The sequence below is a fragment of the Condylura cristata genome, unplaced genomic scaffold, assembly GCF_000260355.1.
Source record: "Condylura cristata isolate star-nosed mole 26May11 unplaced genomic scaffold, ConCri1.0 scaffold00014, whole genome shotgun sequence".
Taxonomy (NCBI): domain Eukaryota; kingdom Metazoa; phylum Chordata; class Mammalia; order Eulipotyphla; family Talpidae; genus Condylura; species Condylura cristata.
In genome coordinates, this window is record NW_004567115.1 from 29,824,394 (window position 1) to 29,845,442 (window position 21,049).

A 21,049-nucleotide genomic window follows, 5' to 3' on the forward strand; every position below is an offset into this window, starting at 1 on the left:
CTACTTGCCACAGAGAAACACTGGTGTTAAGAACATGTCATAGACCAGGAACTTCAGACATGCTGAGAAAAAAGAAACAGTCCAAGTTCTCTGAAGACTAGTGGCCTATAAGACAAACCAGGTTCTTGCTTAGTTGCTAAAATATACTTTCCAAGAGGGTGATAGCTTTTATTGTACAAATTATGTAAATAATGGAATGTACATACTTCAGAAATTGCAATCCCCCTCTGAAGTCAACTGAACATAAGCTCTGTATTTTTCATTTTTAACAAGTTAGAATTTTAGTTGTTTCAGAAATAAAAAAAGATGGCATGAAAGTGTTCTGTTTATTTGTAATCCTAAGAAATGTTCATGCTTAAAGACTAAGAGCAAAGAGTAGGACAAACTTTACAAAAGGGAAAAGTTCACATCTGCTGTTGAAAACTAGTTTGGTGAAGGCAGGCCTGAAGGCCCCTATCTCTGGCATGTTCAATATGGAATGCATAGCTGACTTCCAATCAGCTCCCAGAGAAAGGTATGTTACAATGACAGCCTTATCAAAGTCACAGGAGCTGGCCTCTCTAGGGAAGAGCATTTAGTTAAGTGATACTGAAGGGAAGCTCTTACCAGTTTTCTCAGAAATGATTTTCCTATCATGGGTATTTGGCCAATTGGTTAGGTCTCACATGGACACATGACTTCTAAAAGAATGTGCTGATATCTGCTAACATGTTTCAAAGAAGCACCCAGTAAAAGCTGATCTCTAAGTAAGTTTTATAGTTTTGAGGAATTTTTTCAGTAAAGGTGCTATTCTTTTAAGACTAACAGGCTTGTTCTCTTAGGTTGTTCAGAGTGAATTTACTATTGAAAGTTTACAGTAAGGTGTGATAAAAGATTCAAAAATGATTTTATAATACCTGGAAAATGAAATCTCATAATATAAAGTTTGACTCATGTATGATTAACCCAATCATGTCTTCAATAACTTGATATTTTTCAAATTGTACTTAGAAACACTACAGTGTACCATTTATTTTAACACTGATATTTTTAGGACAAACTTTATTAACAACAATTTTTATGTATTCTTACATTTTACACACTAGTTTTAATATTCACAGTGTTTAAGTTCAAATCAACAATTATTCAAGTCTACATGAGTGAAGAATGAAATGAGATTAGCTTTTTATTTAATCAGCTAAATTCTTTTTAATAGTGAAAAGTTAATAATGGGGGAATTAAAAAATTAAATCTCCAATGTTGCTGTTAGTTCAGCTACAGGTATATTGTTTAGGCCACAGGACTGCCCATCAGCCTTTCTTGTCGGAGAGCAATTAACCTCTTGAACCACTTTTCTTCAGCATCAGCTTTATCAATAAATAGCTGAAATAAAAAAAGTGTTACTGTCAGCCAATTACATTACATAATACAAGTCATCTTTATCTAATTTTCAGCACATCAATATCACTAGTTCATAATTTTATACACTGTATTTGTGAAGTTCATTTCTTACAATTTTTATGAGTGACACAGTAGAATAATGCTTGTTATGGTAGACAGCAAAATGTGATGTTAGTGACACTGTCAATGACCAAACTAGAGTGGAGTCAGAATTAGATATTTTAGTGTGAGATTTTAAAAAACTACAACTTTTCCCTTGGCTTATTTTTGTTAACTAAAGAAACAAAACTTCCAGAACATAAACTGCTTCCCTAATTACTTAACCTGGAAAATGAAATCTCATAATATAAAGTTTCATTTTCCAGGCAACACGGATTGCACCATGTCAGATTCAAACACAATTCCAAGGGCTGGAGGCCAGCTGCCTACTTTTAGCAAATAGGAGCTCACAAATTTATTTCTTCTACTGCTTTTCTTGTCACTGGTACTAATGGGCAACAATATGAATGAATTTCAATCAATTACACTCCAATTGTCATTCTAAAGGTTTAAGGTCCTTACGTTTGGATGGGCCAGAGAATTGTCATCTTGGTATTTGATAGCAGTAGGGATGATGTCTGGGTCAATTTCTTTTTCATTGCTGGGTGGATCACTGACTACTGACGCTGGCCCTGACACCACAGCCACGTGCTTCCCTTCATCAGGTTCTGTTGCCTGAAATATATAACACACTCAGTAGGATCACAGTACGCAATTAGGGTTTGCTTTAATAACATTTAAGATTTTGAGTAGCAATTGGTCAAGTAGTCTCCTTTGAGATGATACTAATTTCAAAAAAGCCTCAGGGTACTGAATAAGAAACAATTATGACTAAAACAAGCAAGCAACTACAAGAAGCATTGTGAAATGCTTTCATTTCTTACGCTCAACATATTTTTTTATAACAAAAACAGTACTTATGAATATATACCACTGAAAAAATATTTATTTCCATATATTACCTTTAAGTAGGACATTCCTATTTGGCATTATTTGGTAGGTTATATTTTTCGATCTGAGAATACTAGACTTTTTCCCATTTAAATTAATGTTAATGACTTTGATACTAACCTCGGCAAACCTTATAAGCACTTCGCAAAGAAAACTGTAATGTAATGGACTATGTAGGTAAAAACAGAGTGACTGCTTTATTTTTATAACAGAATGTTCTCTCAGCCACCTGCATATGTACAATCCAAATGTTGGGATCATTACTTAATAATGAGTAATTTTAAAATGTATGCGAACCATCGATCATTTCTTTCCTTAAGTGAGAGAAACTGTCAGAAAACGACTTAAAATCTCATCAGTCACAGTCTAATATTTTGGTTTTGAGTCGGGCTGCCACCTGGTGGTTCAATTTGAAAACATTTGTTTTAAAATACACTTTCAAGTTCAAAAAAAAAAAAAAAAAAAAAAAAAAAAAAAAAAAAAAAAAAAAAAAAAAAAAAAAAAAAAAAAAAAGCAAACGACCACACTATCCAATGTTATCCTTTTGAACACAGGTATCTGGCAGATCCAGCAATTTCAGGATTGAATTATTGGTGGTGAGATTATTTAGAGAAGAAAACTGCAATTTGGTTCCCTGAGGTCGATGATACAGCAGGAACTACCAGATTTTCTATCTACTTACACAAAAGAGAAATATGATTGCAGAGAGTTAAACCAGTTAAATCAATATGTGTGGCAGGAGACACAATGTCTATCATGTCACTGGTAATAGCCACTTTCCTGGTAACAGCTCCCTTGCTTAATTAGTGGAATTAACACAGCTACAGAAAGAATATCAACAAAAAGCCTCTTGCCAAGATACAAACTTTACGTCAATGTGTACAGAAGAGCAAAATGCTGAAACTTGGGCCATGACTTATTGAATCCTACAGAGAGTTATCCTTCGTCATGTCTCTGGGGGGTAGCACTATCACATCTCCCATGATCTGAGTAAAATGGTCCTCCAGATAATTTACCTCCCTTTGCTAAGTAATCTCCTGATAAATAATTCAGCTTCCTGGGCATCCCAAGTCCCTACCTTATACTGCATACACAGTCATTTAGAGACTGGAAAGGGATACCACTTTCTAACCTAATAAATTGTTCCTCCTTTTTATATTACAGTTGAGTGTGAATATATGCTTTTTTTTTTTTTTAAAAAAAAAAGCAGCTCCTCTTCTGATCATTTTGAAGTGCAGTAAAAGTAGTGCTTGATGATTGAAACTTTTAGAATACTGCATACTCAGTAAAGGGCATTTGGTGGCTTTATTTATTTATGTGTTTATAGCATGCTCCTCTGTTGGCCTTACTTCCTACCTACAGTGCATGTTTCTTTTATACTTCCACAGAGAATGTGTACTGAGTTTACAATTATGAGAGGCATTAGATAAGCAGGAAACACATAGGCTCTGAAGCCTATCTATACATGAATCCAGGAAAGCCATGTGTATAGCTATAAGGTACTTTTTATCTCTTTCCTCAGTAATAAACTAGGTCATCAAACTCTCCTCTCATGTGCAGAGAAGCATGAAACAATCCTGGCCTACCAAAGAGAGAATACTTGTATGAATGATTCCTCTTGAGGCCCTGAGTACTTGGTCAGAGAAGAGGTGGAGAAGGAAAAAAGGAAGGAGGAAGAGCAACAGCTTTCATTTCTTGAGTATTTATTACATATGTGGCACTTGGCTGACTGTTTTATATAAAGTATCTTGTTCATCCCTATAAAAATCTCTGCCACAGTATATCCCCATTTTAAGAAAAGACAGCCAGGGTTTAATGAGGTGAGGTAGTTTAAGGACAGATGGCCAATTAATGACCAAATGAGAATGTAGTTCCAGGTCTGTCTGACTCTACATCTTAAAGCTTTTGATCACTGCTGCCCAAACACTAAACCCAAGGTTTACTACAACTTGGCTTTGGCTTTAGAGGAAAGAAAAATGTTGATAAAATATACTAATTAAACACATTTCTCAGTGGTTTCACTCATGGTATTAGAGTAATAAATATTATTTCTAGGCTGCTTCTGCATCTCTGCCATGCTTATTCAACAGAGACCTAGCCAGCTCTAGGCTTTCCAGAATCGATTCTATTACTATAGTGCATAACGAGTAAAAACAGGTCAAGAGAAGTTTCTTTCAAAAGATAACTGCAACAGTAGATGGATTTTTTTTCACACAGATTAACGAAGATTCCATCTTAGTCCTGTTAGTCCCTAGTGCTGGCATCTGAGTTGGAGTGATATACTCACACTATATTGAAAGTGTGAGAAATTCCAATTAATGAAAAATTAGAGCAAAAGAAACAAATAATTAAAATAGTTAATACAGTGGTGCCTTTGATTAGAAATACAGATGAGATTTCTTTATATTGGTCCTATGGGGAGCCATTTAATGATAGCTGGTTTTGCTATAGATTTTAGAAAAAGTTTTCTTTTGGATTTAGCTAGTTATCTTAAGAGTAACAACCTATAGGGAAATAATCTTTAAGAACTTCTAGGAAAAGGCTTCCCTGTGGCACAAGGGAGTTATGAAGCTACCCGCAGCTACTGATCCTCTGCCAGGGAGGTGGCCCACATGGCGCAGCAGACCTCTCCTGTCCTACCCACTGCTCCCCTCAGCAGTGAATTTCAGTAGATATGTCTGTTCTGCTCCCCACTCTGTCTCTGGTGACTCCTCTCACCCCCCTCCTGTACCTCTGGCTTACACCCCAGTTCTTGTATGCATAAATAAATAAAATAAATCTTTAAAATAGAACTTCTAGGAACTGCAATGAGGCAAAACATTTTTAAATTGGAATTCAGATATATAGATATTATCCACTTATGAATTTCAAAAGACTTAAGGCAAAACCAGATGTTCAAAGAATTTATGTGTTTCTTAGCAAAAAATCTACCTGATTGGTGAACAAGAAGACATGGGAAAAATAGAGAAATGTGAATGGAGTAAGGTGTTGATACTTGGCACAGGTGGAATACTGAGAGTAGAAGTTTTCAAATACTATGCTTGAACTTAGATATCAAATAATGTAGATGTTAGAGTTTGTTCTTTAAAAACAAGTACTTATTAGATAACGATCCATATTTAGGTATGATAGACATTTTTTTTAAAGATTTATTTATTCAGACAGAACTGGGGTACAGGCTAGAGATGCGGAGGGTGAGAGAATTCACCAGGGACAGAGTGGAGAGCAGAGCAGGCAGATCGACAAAGTACACTGCTGAGGGGAGCAGCAGGAGGGCCAGGAGAGGTCTGCCGAGCCATGTGGATCTCCTCCGGGGCAGGTGGGGATCGAACTCATGCGTTAGTCACTTAAGTTTCTTAGTGTAGTGCTTTAACCCGCTGTGCCACCAGGAAGGGCCCATGATAGATCATTTTATTTAATCCTCAACAACTCTAAAACGTAGGTATTAGCAGCACTCTATTATGAACTGAGAAGCTGAGGTCCAAAGAGTTTGAGACATCAAGATCATAAACCACAGTAGGTGATGTGGGAGTCAAATTCAGATCTCTGTGAGTCCAAAGTCCATGCTCTTTCCATTTGCAAATATCTGTTACTGCCTCCAAACTTACACTATTTAAGTAACTAGTTTTTGGGGGGGAGGGGGTAAGATATAGTCATTTAGTATACTAATAGACAGATTATTTTCAAGTAAGTAATAATTATACCATGTCTTTATTATATGTATGATATTAAGTAATACAGGTATTTCATAGAAGAATGTCTTTTTCTACTAAAAGAATATATATTCATAAAAGCAGCCTTGATAATGACTGAAAAAAATACATCAAATATTCAACAGAAATAAAATGTCAAGCAAAGATCCCTTACCTAGAATTGAATAAATGATATCCATTTGGGCTGAGTATAGATATACACTACTCTGTGAGCATATTTTTAAAAAATTATTTTTTGAAACTAGATTACTACCTCACACCATACTCAAAAATCAACTCAAAGTGGATTAAAGACCTAGACATAAGAATAGAAACCATAAAATACCTGGAAGCAAAGATGGGCCAAACACTACACAACATACACTTCAGCGACATCTTTGAAGATAGAACACCCAATACAACAACAGTGAAGGAAGTCAAGGATAAATAGATGGGACTACATCAAGTTAAAGAGCTTCTGTACAGCAAAAGAGACATTATAAAAGACAAACAGACATGGCACTGATTGGAAAAAAATTTTCTCACACAAAACTAGCAATAAAGGGTTGATCACAAAGATATACAAAGAACTGATGAAACTCAACAAAAATAAACATCCCCATCAAAAAATGGGCAGAGAGCTAAAAAGACACTTCTCCAAAGAGGAAAAACAGGTGGCCAACAACAAGCATATGAAAAAATGTTTAACATCACTTGTAATAAGGGAGATGCAAATTAAAGCCACAATGAGATACCACCTCAGCCCAATGAGAATGGCACATCTTAAAACAACTAGCAACAACAAATATTTGTGAGGATGTGGAGAAAAAGGAGCTCTCCTGCACTGCTGGCAGGAATGCAAACTAGTACAACCACTATGGAAAACTGTTTGGAGGTTCCTCAAACTGCTAATCATGGATCTTCCATATGACCCAGCAATCCCACTCCTAGGTATCTACCCAAAAGACACAAAAACACTGATTCAAAAAGATATCTGCATTCCCATGTTTATTGCTGCTTTATTTACAATTTAAAAGACATGGAAACAGCCCAAATGCCTAAAAGTGGAAGACTGGATTAAAAAGATGTGGTACATATACACAATGGAATATTACTCAGCAACCAAAAATCAATCAATAAATAAACAAATACCTTTTGCAGCAACATGGATGGAGCTGGAAAAGATAATTCTTAGTGAAATAAGTCAGAAAGAAAAGGAAAAATACTAGGAGGCTTCACTCATAGCAGGAATATAACGAACTAGATGAGAGAATAATGAACAGTTATATACCAGAGACATTTTATGGGGGTGGAGTGGTGAATGGGATCAAAAACAGTGAGGGGAGGGAAATACACTGGACTATGGTGATGGCACATGGGTGACTTGGTGACGGGAATCCCAAGGGGATTAAAACTGAGATGGAAAAAATGCGGAAAATGATGTAAAAACTAAAAAACAAACAAACAAAAAAAAAACCAAGCCAAAAGCAATCCCAATTAAAAAAAAAACATTTTAAAATCCCTTTTCTAACTTTTTTTCTAGTAGTATCAACTCAAAAAGTAGATGTATACATTTGAAAAGAAAATTGTGTATTTTCATGATATGGATATTCCTGTTACAGAATTGCTGCATTGACATTTTTACTTTATTTTCACAGGGAATTTAAAAATAAAAATGGCATTGCTGTGTATGTTTTACAAATTAAATTTAAGCTGATTCTCATGGATACATTTTTGCTTTTAATAACATGCTGACTCTTTCATTCTACTTTATCTATTAGAAGAAACACATTTAAGTGAAATCTGTTAATAAAGCAGCCCTACAGCTGGACTGTAAAGGCTTACTCAGAATGCCTAGGTGAAAACTTACCTTTTTGACTTCTTTACTTGATCTGAATGTCTGCTGAACAAAAGAATCACTTTCAATGGCTTCAATTTCTTTTACTCTTTTTACTTGTTCTACCAGGGTGGTTTGGTCTAGAAAGGAGAGTATAAAGTTAGTATAGTTGGCAGATGAGCTTGTTAACAACACTGTCTCAGAAACTTTCTTTTGATGAAGTAATTTTATAATTTATGAAATTTCACTGGATAAAAGGAATTTACAGTTAAGTTATAACAAGAAAATTTTAAACTAAATTTAAAATATTACTAAGAAGGCTCTGTTTAATGATCCAAGCTAATCTGGGTTAATCTGGTGGGAGTGAGGGCTTTAACAGTGAAGAAAATTTTTATTATGGAAATACATATAAAAGGAATAAGAGTACAATAAATCCATATGTATCCATCATTCAGCTCCTATAATTACTAACTTTCGGCTATTCTTATTTAATCTAGCCATCTCCACTTCAATTTTTTGAGTTGACATTAAATATTTAAAAGTAAATCCCACTTGTTACCCCTAAATATTTTAGCAGACATCTAAGAGCTTAAGAAAAAACACCACAATGTAATTCTAATAGCACGTTCACATATAAATATACTATCAGTAATTCCTTATTGTTATCTTACATAGTCCATGCTTGATTTTCACTGATTATCAAACAATGTCTTTTTATATTCATTTGTCTAAAAAAAAGATCCAAACAAGGTCTACATGTTACACTTGGTTGATAAGTATCTTAACTCTCTTTTAATGAATGACAAAGTACACTGACATTCCCTTTCATTGCTATTTATTAAAGAAAATTAGTCATTTATCCCTTAAGTTCTTTTACATTCTAGATTTGTATGATTTTACCTTCTGGGTGTCATTTAACATGTTCCTCTATCCCTCATATTTTGTGTGAACCGATAGGTTAGGTCTAGAGGCTTGATAGATTCAGCTTCAATTTCTTTGGGTCAATAACACATCATAGATGGTGTATGTCATCCCCACTATATCCATTAGGGTGTGCTGTGCCCACATAAAGTCATGTTAAGATTGACCAGTGGAGCACAGAGAATGACAGCATGACCCTTCTGATAAAAGTTTTTAATCAACCTTTCATTGAATGGCTTAACAGACATTAATATTTAATATTTAGGGCATTATTTCAACAGAGATTGCAAAATGGTGATTTTCTGTTCTATTATCTTTTGCATTTAGTAGCTTTGAATCCTCTACAATGAAGAACTTCCCTTCTCTAATATTTGGTGACTATGAAATAGAGGCTATATTGGAAAGGCAAAATAAACATGCCTATTTTTCCCCTATGTCAATTCTGGTCCACAGTTGATCATTATGAGTTAATACATATTTCTATATTTAATGTGTTCATGGTAGTCAATTTTTTTTTTAAAGATTTATTTATTCATTCGTACAGAACTGAGGTACAGGCCAGAGATGCGGAGGGTGAGAGGATTCACCAGAGACAGAGCGGGGAGCAGAACAGGCAGATCTACGAGGTACACTGCTGAGGGGAGCAGCGGGCGGGTCAGGAGAGGTCTGCCTCACCATGTGGTCGCCTCCGGGGCAGGCGGGGATCGAACTCTTGTGGAAGTGGCTTTAGTTTCCTAGTGCAGTGCCTTAACCCGCTGCGCCACCAGGGAGGGCCCATGGTAGTCAATTTTATGCTCAAATTCTTTCCCCTTTGGAGAGTGGGAATCTCTGCAAGTTGGTTCCTGCCTCCTTTATGATCCCTACCAGTAGGGTGTTATGAGATGTTGCAGGCTCATCTTGTACAGCTCCTGTCCCAGGCCTGAAATTAGTCCAAATTGCTCAGACATTTACTGCCAATAACCAGGGTACTAGGGTGCTCACTGTTAGTGGATTGTCATTACTTAGACTTTTCAGTGGATGGATTAGGGAAGATTATTTTTGGAAGATGAAATACAAGTTTATACTGACATTAGCAACCAAATGAAAAATTATAGGATTTGATTTACTATTTGTATAACTCTTCCTTTATTCTAAATCTTGGGCCTTACCAATATGATCAAAGGCACTAATTTTTCCTAATATGTGAGTTGACTATGTACTGTTTTCAAAATAATCAAACAAATATTACTGCTAATCTGCTGAATTACAGCAGTTCAAAATTTCTTTCTGGACCTCTTTCATCCCATGCCTCTAGTTCTCTCCCAAAGTACAGGTAACCATTTTTATTAGGTCTTTGTTTTTAATATTTATTTCTGGCATAATATACATTACTATCTTACTTCCTTCACTTAACAGTATATTTGCTATCACTCCATAGCAGTAGAACACTTCTACACTATTCTACTTCATTCTATTTCATAATTGTATAGGAATTACTTAGAGTTTCAGGATAGTATTCCCCACCAATACTCTACTAGTGGTTACTTGTTTCCATCCTTTTGCTTTTACAACTAGTGCTTTCATAAATCATCATGTTCATGTATTGTTTCATATTTTTATATTTTCTTTCACATAACAGGTGGGAAGGAAAAATCCAACATTATGGTTTACACCCTTGCTGCTTAAACTTTACTCAGTGCTGATATATAAACATACAGTTGGGCTAGGAGTCACTATATACTGATCTAAATATATACATAGCTAAAAAAATGTTGGGGTTTTACCAAAAAAAGAAACACATGTCTTTTACAGTAACATGGATGGAGCTGGAAAAGAGCATACTTAGTGAAATAAGCCAGAAAGAAAAGGAAAAATACCGGATGGTTTCTCTCATAGCAGGAATATAACAGAACAGGTGAGAAAATAATAACGATGAACATCTATATACCAGAGACATTTTGTGGGGGTGGAGTGGGGAATGGGATCAAAAACAGTGAGGGGGAAGGAAATGCACTGGAGTATGGCGATGGCACATGGGTGATTTGGTGATGGGGAACCCAAGGGGAATGCAACTGAGATGGAAAAATGCACAAAAATATGTAAAAGTAAACTATTATACAATTTAAAATATATATATATATAATTTCTGGAGATGACAACAAAAAAATTATGGGGTTTTATACTTAATGGGCAATAGCTGGTTTTATATTCTAAAAAAAAAAAACTTGCAACAACTGGCTTGACAATCAGGTAGTTACTTACATTAAAGTAATTTTTATATCCCAGCATATTTAATCTGAAAAGGTTACATGTTATAAAGTATGAAGAAGAATTTGGTTCATGAACTCAATAAAAATCAACATTTTATGAAAAATCTTTGTCCCCACTTTTGGTCAATAATATATTATGATGTTATAGTCTTATGCAAGCTTCTGTTTATTTAAGAGAAAGATAGTATGTATGTAGATATGTCCTTTACAGCTTTTACAAATCTTTTCTCCTGAAATCAACCATGAAATGTTGAAGTAATAGTCACTGGAGTCCAAACTCCTCCCTTTGAAGGAATAAAGTTTCCTACACAAAACAAGTAGTCAGAATGTCAGAGAAGGACAAATGCCTTCCACATGCTTTAAAATCAAAGCTCCTGTGGATCTTAATCATAAAATGTACTAACTGAGCATATGAAAGAGAATATTTTTTGCTCTGCTAATTTATTATTATTAATATATCAGTGGATAATATTTTTATTAGTTACATGTATAGCAGTGTTAATAAAGCAGAGAAAAATTATAATGTATGCCACTCACATGCTCCAACTTTCATCTGTCAATATGAAGACACAGTTGGTTGTGTGTATTAATTAGTTTCACTAGGATTATTTCACATTCATTAATCCCCAGCCAGAAGACCCTATTCTGATTTCAGAATGCTATGTCATAGTGTCCACTGTTTGAACCCTTGGATTTTTTTCCCTAACATACTCTTTCATTTGGATTTACCAAGCACATCATTAGTAGTACACTTCAGAGGTGAGTTCACAAACTGTACCTGATGTCTAGAGCTTGCAGTGTTCATAGCTTTAAATACAGCTCCTAACACAAATCAAAATGTAGTCATAAAAGCAAACTAAAAGGAAAGTGTGCATAACAAAACAACATTAGAGAAATTGTAAAGGAAGGAAGGAGAATGATTAGAGACAAACAACACTATTTCTATGTTTCTTTAAAGATCTCCTCAGGATTAACAAAGCGACTAGGCATAGGGAAGAAAGAGTCAATCTGCCGACTTACAAAATGAAAATAAAACCAACACAGGTTTTACCTTTCAGTCTGGGGACCATCTTATAGGTGATATTTAAATTAAAAGAGTATGCTACTTAAAAAGAAAGTGATTTTGAATCTGAAATATTCATGGGAGATTTATGTCTTAAGCCTTAAAAATAGTTGAAATGCTGTGTGAAAACAATATGCGTAAAAAAAGTAAATTGCTTCATACTAAAAATTCTAATATTGATGGCAACAAATGTATGTCTTAAGTATAACCCTGTCACTCTGAGAAACAGAATAAACACAGCAACAGTATATAGTAAGTTATTTTAAATTTAGGTTCTTATGTGAGTTATTTAAAAATTCTGTATGAATTTTAAGATGGAAATATGTTAATTACAAGTTACCGGTATGAATGCCTAGTATAGATGCATCTTGTATTCATCAGCAATGAAGTAAAAATGAAGACAAGTGACAGCAAAGCTGCTGGAAAAATCAGAATTAACACTATCGTATTAAACACAAAACATATCTTCGGCATTTAGTGTTTTAGACAGATAAATAAAATGGTTTTAACAGGCTGGAAATAAAGTGATTTTCATAGGTTGTTTGAAAGATGCAGAAGGGATACATAGTTCACAATGAAATAAAAAATAATGAAGTCAGAAAGCTGTCATTACAGATTAAAAAAATCAATTCTTACTCACTGCATGCAAAAATCACTCTTATTTTTGTGATAAAAATTAAAATATTTTGTTAGTTACTGTGGATGTTATTTCCTTTTAAGATATTATCAAATGGTACACAAATTAAAGATAGCAAATAAAGACAAGCCCCAATATAAGTTATCTATTCAATAAGACAAAATTTTAGTCTGTGCATGTATTTGTAGATCACAAATAGAAATCAGCCTTTTAAATTTGAAGCAATGCTACACTGAGAACAGAAGATGGCACTATTGCCCAAGATGTAATCATGGGCTACAAGACACCAGGCATTTCACGAAAGGTAACTCAGACACGAAAATCTCATCTTCAACTCCTTTTGAGGTTACTATTTTATGAATTTCCCCAAAGTTAAAATGTATTTTATAATACAAAGAATTTGGGTCAACTGGATTCATAATTATTGAATTACTTCTTATACTCTTCACTTCCAAGAAATAAAAATTGTATACTAATACTATTACAAATGCATCTTATTTTCAGTATAAATTGATTTAAATTTTAACTAAGAATGGGAATATCCTTAAAATTCTTTTTTTACAATACAGTATAGATACTGAAAGCAAAGCCTTGAAATGTAAGGCATTTCCAAGTGTGTTATAAGAATAATAAATTAAAAAAAGCAAACAACTGGTTCTTCGATGAGGAAGAAAGGGAGGGAGGTAAGGAAGGGGGAAGAAGAAAGCCAATTAGTCAATAAAATCTGTAAACAAATAAAACACCCCATAAAGCTTATTTGGAATTTGGAAATTATTAAAACAATTTCCCATTAACCCAAACTTTAACAAAGTAAGGGCACTGCTTTTCCTTTCAAAACAGTGCACTTTTAAAAAGTCTCTTTCATAAAACTTGCAAAGTACATACTAGAATTTCATCCAAGCCCAACATTGTAAGTCCCACATCTCTGGACACAATTTTTAAATTTCCAGAACTTACGTTCACAAATAACTTGAAATACAAGAAAAATTAGGTGAAATAAAGCCTGTCTACCAGTCTTCTAGAAGCACCAGCATAGTACCAAGTTATAGCTGTCAGTAAGGCTCCAGAACATCTCTAATAACAACCCCCTTGGATGGGGTGCAAGACAGAGTCATCTTCGATTAAAGTGCTCTCCACGTCAAATTAAGTAACAGGAATCATCTTAATGTGACTCTACCAGTGAAGAATTTCTGATAGACATTCCAATAAGTACAAGTGAACTGGGCCTATGACTAAGCTTTATTAACAACAAAACCCATACTAATACCTCATTTAGTAACTCTTACCTAGAATACCCTCACATTCTCCAACTCTCTGTCATTTAAGCCCATGCATGCCTCACATCCACCTTTGGCGACACCTTGTCGTGTCAGCTGTGAGGAAAGGGGCTTCTATCATTCACTTGGCTCTTAGCATACATTGCCTTGCACTGATATTAATCTCTTCAAGTGTGAAAGCTTCATTTCCACAGCTAGAGGGGACATACCTTTTTGTGTCACCTCTAGGACCTTGTATAGCATGCTCTATTACTTAGGGAGTCAATAAACATTTGCTGGGGGGTGGGAACCCCTGAAGGGCATCAAAGTAAACTTAACAAAACTCATGGGGGGGGATATCAAACCATTAAGTTTTTAAAATTAAAAAAATTAAATGGGGTGGACCATGGAGTCCACCTGACCCGCTGACCATGGAGGGGAAGCAGGGCTCTGGGATATACTACCTCCCACGACCAAGGACTCAAAAGATGGACGGTCCTGTCACTTCAGAATGGATGTCTAGTAACAGAATCCTCCTGAAATGAGAGTTGTGTGGTATAATGCAAGTGTATTTTAGTTTACTTGTCTTATGCCTACAGACACTTTGTTTTGATCATCAATATTTGGAGTGTCTGCCAGTGAGAAAGGTTGTAAGTGCTAATTTTTCACTTAAGTGGTTGTTAAAAAGTCAGATGAGCTGTTCTGGTAGAAGTAGTCATCACAGCAGTAATGGAAGCTTACATTTATAGCACTCTGTGCTAAGTAATTCATACAGGCTGCTCATTTGACTAACTATGAGAGTACTACTATTATTCTTGCTGTACAGATGAGAAATGGAGGGTGAGGAACTCGGTCAAGTAACAGGCTAGTTATTTGGTGTTAGAAATGAGATTCAATTCCTGAATTGTGATCCAGTTACTATTTTCTAGTCAAATTAATTCTTACCCACACCTGGCAAGCAGCAAATTGTTTTTTCTCCTTACCCATTTACTAGAAGCAGTAAGTGTTCTTGCCATTGTTCTTATCTGCATTTTAATGCTTATTTATTTAAGTGAAATACAACGTAGCTTTATTTTCAGAAGAAATGTCATATATTATCTTGGTCTTCTGCATTATCTTGGGGTAGGCTACAGATGTATATTCAGAAGCACTCACATTTGAAAAAGGTTTTGAAGAATAACACATATCACATTCTAAAAACCTTTAGTGGTGAATAAAGTTTTTAGAAAACCTAGACTTCTTTCATTTAAGCCTGAGATCTCATTAGAAAATGACCACTTTAGAACTATTCTTCACTTAGTGTATAGAAAGTGATATTACAAAAACTAGAATAGATTCTGTGAATTTTCCTGAACCAAAGCTACCATTAAGTCCAAGTACAGATGCTATTATTGCCTTATGCTTGTTTTAAATATAACAAACAAGGGTAGCCAAATCCACTTTCATAGAAAGATAAGAAATAATAATTCTAAGAAAGTGAAAGCTGCTGGAAGTTTTCTTATTTTAAAGAGATATAACTTGAGATACAGCAGATTAATAAGACAGAAAACACTCTGAAGTTGCTGTTTGCTGTCCATTTAAATTCTAGAATTCTTATTGACTCTAATTAAAATTCTGTAGATGGAAGAGTTGTATGTTTCTAAGGAACTCACAGTGAATGCTGTCTGCCAGCCATCTCCAAACACCCCATAACCACACACAACTCGTCTGTCAGGAGAGCTAATGCAGACGTCGCAGGGCACACCACATTTGTCACTGTGGCTAATATCAGAGATACGCAGCTCTTTTTTCTTAGCACACAAAAGCAAGATATGTAATTCAATGCTCAATTTACCCTTGTCTCGCAGGAGATTTTTCCCCGCTAATTGATAGAAATTAAGCCATTAATCAAGCCACTAGCCATCATTCAAACCAGAGAAGATGAATACAAACTTTCATCATAACCACCTTCCCCATTTTAGTGTTCATTAGCATTAATTTTTAATGCAATTATGCTATTCTTTTACGCTGAGCTCATAAATTACTGCTCTTTTGTTGCTGGCTGGCCTTGTAAAATCCAAACTAATGCTTTGTGCTCTGATCTTAAAGGCAATTACTAGGTTCTTCTATCTTTTATATCTTTGCATCCTCAATAACCTCTATATATAACGAACACCCAAGACTGACCATGCCTGTTTGTTTTTTTTAAAGCCTCTATATAAATCTCTGTGAACATATAAATATAGTCAAGTGTATCTATAATAAATATATATGGATATATGCATACATCACATAGATTATAAAATGTGGGTGTTAAAATAAAAATAAGACCTCACTAGTTCATACTGCAGTTCAGGTCTCATAAAGATATTATTACGCTAAAACAATATGGTATGATAAAAATGTAATGCATCATTGTATTCAAGTTACAATGTTTTAATAACAAGTTAGAGAAATGAGGAATATTAATAGTGACAGACTTGCAAACAGGTGACAGGGTCCAACAACCATTAAAAACAGAAAAATTATATGAAATATCATAATCCTTAAGTTCTTTGCTTGGGGTTATTATCTAAAAATTTATCTCTAAAAATGTATTTCTAAAAATGTGTTGAAACCTGAACACTAATGAGATGAAAATAGAGTACTAAATATCAAAAGGACCATTTATCTAAGTGTAATATTTTGCAAAGTAGATATATGAGTTTATTTAGAGGATGACAGTAAATTGAAAAGACAAAAAATCAAAAAGCAACTATAGAACCTAGAGGCGATATATCCAGGCAGTCCTCCATCCCAGCAAAGGTGAAAGGAGATACTCTTACAGCCTCCAAAAGCATTGGTTGTATGTACTTCTAGATGTGAAGAAAATTAAAAGAAAAAAAAACCTCCTCTCTCTTATTCACCCAAGCAATGCCTTTGGCTTTGTTTGCGAGTCATCATGCTCTGGTCGCCCACCAGCCAGCAAAAGGTGCATCAGTGGCAGGACAAAGAGTGAAATAAGATGTACTGGGGAAGGTCAGCAGTGCTGATGCTGGGAACAGCCTACTCCCCTGCAGCTGCTGCCACTCTGCACATCACGGGAGAGGGTAGTATGTTCAGGGGTTTCAACAACAACAAAAAACCAACAGCCCATTTGGAACCATTAATTATTTTAAACATGTTTTTTCTTATATTAATTGCATCCTTAACTGAGGTATCATTGGTTTATGATTGAGAGGGGCTGGCTCACATGTCTTCAGATGTGTGTCAACACATGTGCCCACCACTAAAGCTCCACTGAGCCTCCAAAAGAATTCACTGGGCTACCTCTCTCCATTTTCTGCCCCTGCTTCTCCCATCCCCCCCACCAGCAGTCTCAATTCTGCACTCAGATTTCTAGGGCTTATTTTGGTTTAGTTTTGTTTGAACCATCAACTTATTTATTTGGATATATATTAAGATATAAAGGAGGTCATGATCAGCTAGGCTTCACCTTCTGTTTCCTCTCATGGCTAGTTCCTCATCTTTTTTTTTTTTTTTTCTTTTTAAGATTTATTTGTTCATACAGAACTGGGGTACAGGCCAGAGGCTCAGGGACAGAGTGGGGAGCAAAACAGTCAGACCGATGAAGTACACTGCTGAGGGGAGCAGCAGGCGGGTCAGGAGAGGTCTGCCACGCCATGTGGTCACCTCCGGGGCAGGTGGGAATCGAACTCATGCGGAAGCGGCTTGAGCTTCTTAGTGCTGTGCTTTAACTCGCTGCACCACCAGGGAGGGCCAGTTCCTCATCTTTTATGGGATGTTTCTTATCAATTTGATGCTGTAAGGCATAATTCTACAAGGACTTGAATACCTGGTCCAGGGACTTGTTTTGCCAAGAAGAGCAAATTAAGCTCAGGTCTTTCATGACCCATTCCTTTACGATGTCAGTGGCATCTTAACATTAAAATTGTCTGTATTAAGAGAGTGAATTCTAATACTTCTTATAAGCATTTTATGTTTGGGTTCTGAAATACAAAGAAAGTATTCCACAGTGCCACAGGCCTTCAGTTTCTTCAACATATTAACAAAAAAGCTGGGGTTTAGAAATAAGAATTGAAATGAATTTAGTCAACATGTATTTACCTAGGTGCCAGCCTAGGTGCTAGTGATTTCTGGTTGAAAATAACATACATAACTTTTTTTTATCTTTTTAAGAATTTACTTATTTATTTATAGAAGAATTGGGGTCTAGGCCACAGATGGGGCAGAGTGTGTGTGTGTGTGTGTGTGTGTGTGTGTTTAAGATTCACCAGAGACAGAGTGAAGAGCAGAACAGGTGGATCTTCTGAAAGACACTGTTGAGGGGAGCAGTGGGTGAGACAAGAGATCTGCTGCGCCATGTGGGTCAGCTCCCTGAACTCAGGCTGCAGACATCACAGCATGATAGCACTGAGACTTAACCCCTAGGCCACCAAGGAGGCCCAGAAATAACATAATTTTGTCCTCTCAGAGTCAATGGTAAAATGGAACTTTTATCTGTAGGTACTAAGCACTGACTACTCAGTGGGTAAATGCAGAAATGTGCTGTGTTTTCAGAGTCCTCCATTTCTGTTATTTTGTTTGATTCCTAAACAGACATGATTTTGGTAATTTTTTTACTTACTGACTTTTCGAGTCAGCTAGTTGATACTCCCACAGTTCAAGAGTTACCATAAGAAGCAGAGGTAGGGTAGGACACAAGTTGTCCACTCCAGTTTGGCTAGGCTGCTCATTGTGCCAGATGGCCCCTTTGCCTCTAACTTTCTGATAATTTATATGATGAATACTAATGATTGCTTACACATATTTTATATATTTATCAACTTTATATATAATTTTATCTTTTAAAATAGGGGAATAAGGGAGATGGCAGAAGATAATCTTTTTTTTTTTTTAATGTACACCATTTTGCAATAATACTTATGAAAGGTAGCATATGAAACCAGGAAATTAAAAAAAACTAATATTTCAAATTATATTTAAAGAATTTGCTTTATTTAGGTATGATTTATATAAAATAACTATATTCATTGAAAGCATATAGCTTGATGAAATTTGACAAATATATTTAGCAATGTAACCAACACCACAAAAAAGATAAAGAATATTGCATTACCACTGGAAATTTCCTTGTGCCTCTCTGTGGTCAATCTCTTATCTATACCCTGACCCCAGACTATCACATCTGCTTTGTGCTAGTATGGATTAGTCTGCATTTTTCTAGAATTTCATTTAAGTGTTATTCTCATTCACATTTGTTCTTTTTCACTTACCATAATTTTGTGATCTCTCCTCAATGTTGGGCATATCTGTTAGTGCATCTTATTACTTGTAAAACTCTAAGATGTGACTATCCACAAAGTGTTTATCTATTTACTTGTTAAAGGATATTTGGGCTGTTTAAAAACCAGTTTTTGGTTTTTAAGAATAAGGCTTTAATAATATTGATGCACAGCTTTTGTGTGGCTATATTTTCATTTTTCCTGGGTACGTGTGTAGTACTGAAATGGCTGGGTTATATGCAAATTTGCATTTCTCCAATGATTGATGAAACTGGGCAATTTAAAATATACTTACTGGTCATTCATTTATTTTTAAAAATTATTCTTTGTACATTCCAAATATCTATACTTTGTCAATATATACTGCAAATATCTTCTCCCATTCTTTGTCTTTTTGTTTTTAATGATGTGTAAAACTTAAATTTAAAAAGTCTATTTTAAAACATAATTTTGCAATTGAGTTTGTAAAAAATATTAATCTACTTCAAGTAGATTAATAGTCTCTTCCAGATTTTTTAATGTGCTTTTAGTTCTTGTACTTAGTCCTTATACTTACTACATTTCAAGCTAATTCTCACATATGGCATAAGGGTCACTGTTTATTTTTCCATAATAATCAAGTTTTTCAGCATCATTTTTTGAAAGGACTTTTTTCCTTCCTCCATTGAACTGCCTAGATTGTTTTGTTCAAAAAATTAACTGAATTTATGCAACTTTATAAATCAATAATAGTAAAAGACAATTATAGTGTTTCATAAATACAAAAAATAAAAATGGCCATATTTATATGTCTAGCCTTTCAGTAATCTGCAGTCTTGATGATTATAATTTTATAGTCACTCTTGAAAATAAGGATACCAATCATCTGACTGTTTTTGGAAAAAAAGAACTTCTATAATTATCCTACATTATTTATATTTTATATAAAATTATTCTCGATGGAGACTTTGTTCCTACCATTAGGAATCAAAGTATCACACATAATGACCTTTAATATCAGGTGTATGTTGAAATTCAGGTGACTAATAAAAGTAGATATTCTCCAAATATTAATTCAGTAGGTATAACACTTTAAATAAGAGACCAACTGCCAATTACTTAACTTTAAAAATAGTACTGGGGTGGGAACTGCCAAGTTGTAAAAATGTTATTTATCACAGATGCTGTAATGATTTCTTCTGATTTTAGAAAAAAAAATTGAGCCACATTCATATTATTTTGCAAAGGAATTGTCAGAATATGCTGATTTAAATAACTAAAAATATTGCTGTTAGGATTTTTGTTGTTATTCAATGATTGTAGTCTGGAAAATGTATTCAGGTGTAACTGATGAACAAAAAATAAGAAGAAGAATAAAGGATGACATTAATAGAAATGGCAGAATTTCAGGGATTTTAAAAATCATGCAAGAGGATGTATGTTTAAGAATGTGAACTACTTGGAGGAATTTTAACAGTCCATGGAATATAACTAGGGTATGTGGATCCCAAATCAAATGAATGAATTATCTCTAATACTCAAGCCATCAATTAAGAGGAAATATACACACATACCTTAAACTGTACCATGAAAATTTTAATTATAGTCTCTTTTCTGCTTAGTCCATTATTTTGTCAATAGTTTGTTCCCCTTACAAGTTTTTACCTTCAGAGAAATACAAATTAGGCACTATAAATAAATAAAAATAAAAACAAGAAAAGCCCTAAATGCTCTATTACCTGTATTATTAAAGCAGTGTGGTGCCTGTATATTTCTGTATT

General features: G+C 34.7%; 1 protein-coding gene across 1 annotated transcript in view; it reads right to left on the reverse strand.

Moving 5' to 3' along the window:
- Nucleotides 1-1,067: 1,067 nt before the first annotated feature.
- The window catches only part of RSRC1 (arginine/serine-rich coiled-coil 1), a 298,814-nt gene continuing 278,832 nt past the window's right edge, over nt 1,068-21,049 (reverse strand). The window contains exons 8-10 of the mRNA XM_012724996.1: nt 7,933-8,039; nt 1,942-2,094; nt 1,068-1,362 (exon numbers count right to left, since the gene is read on the reverse strand). Of these exons, the coding sequence (XP_012580450.1) occupies nt 1,270-1,362; nt 1,942-2,094; nt 7,933-8,039 (353 nt within the window). The 3' untranslated portion in view covers nt 1,068-1,269. The remainder of the gene's footprint in view (nt 1,363-1,941; nt 2,095-7,932; nt 8,040-21,049) is intronic.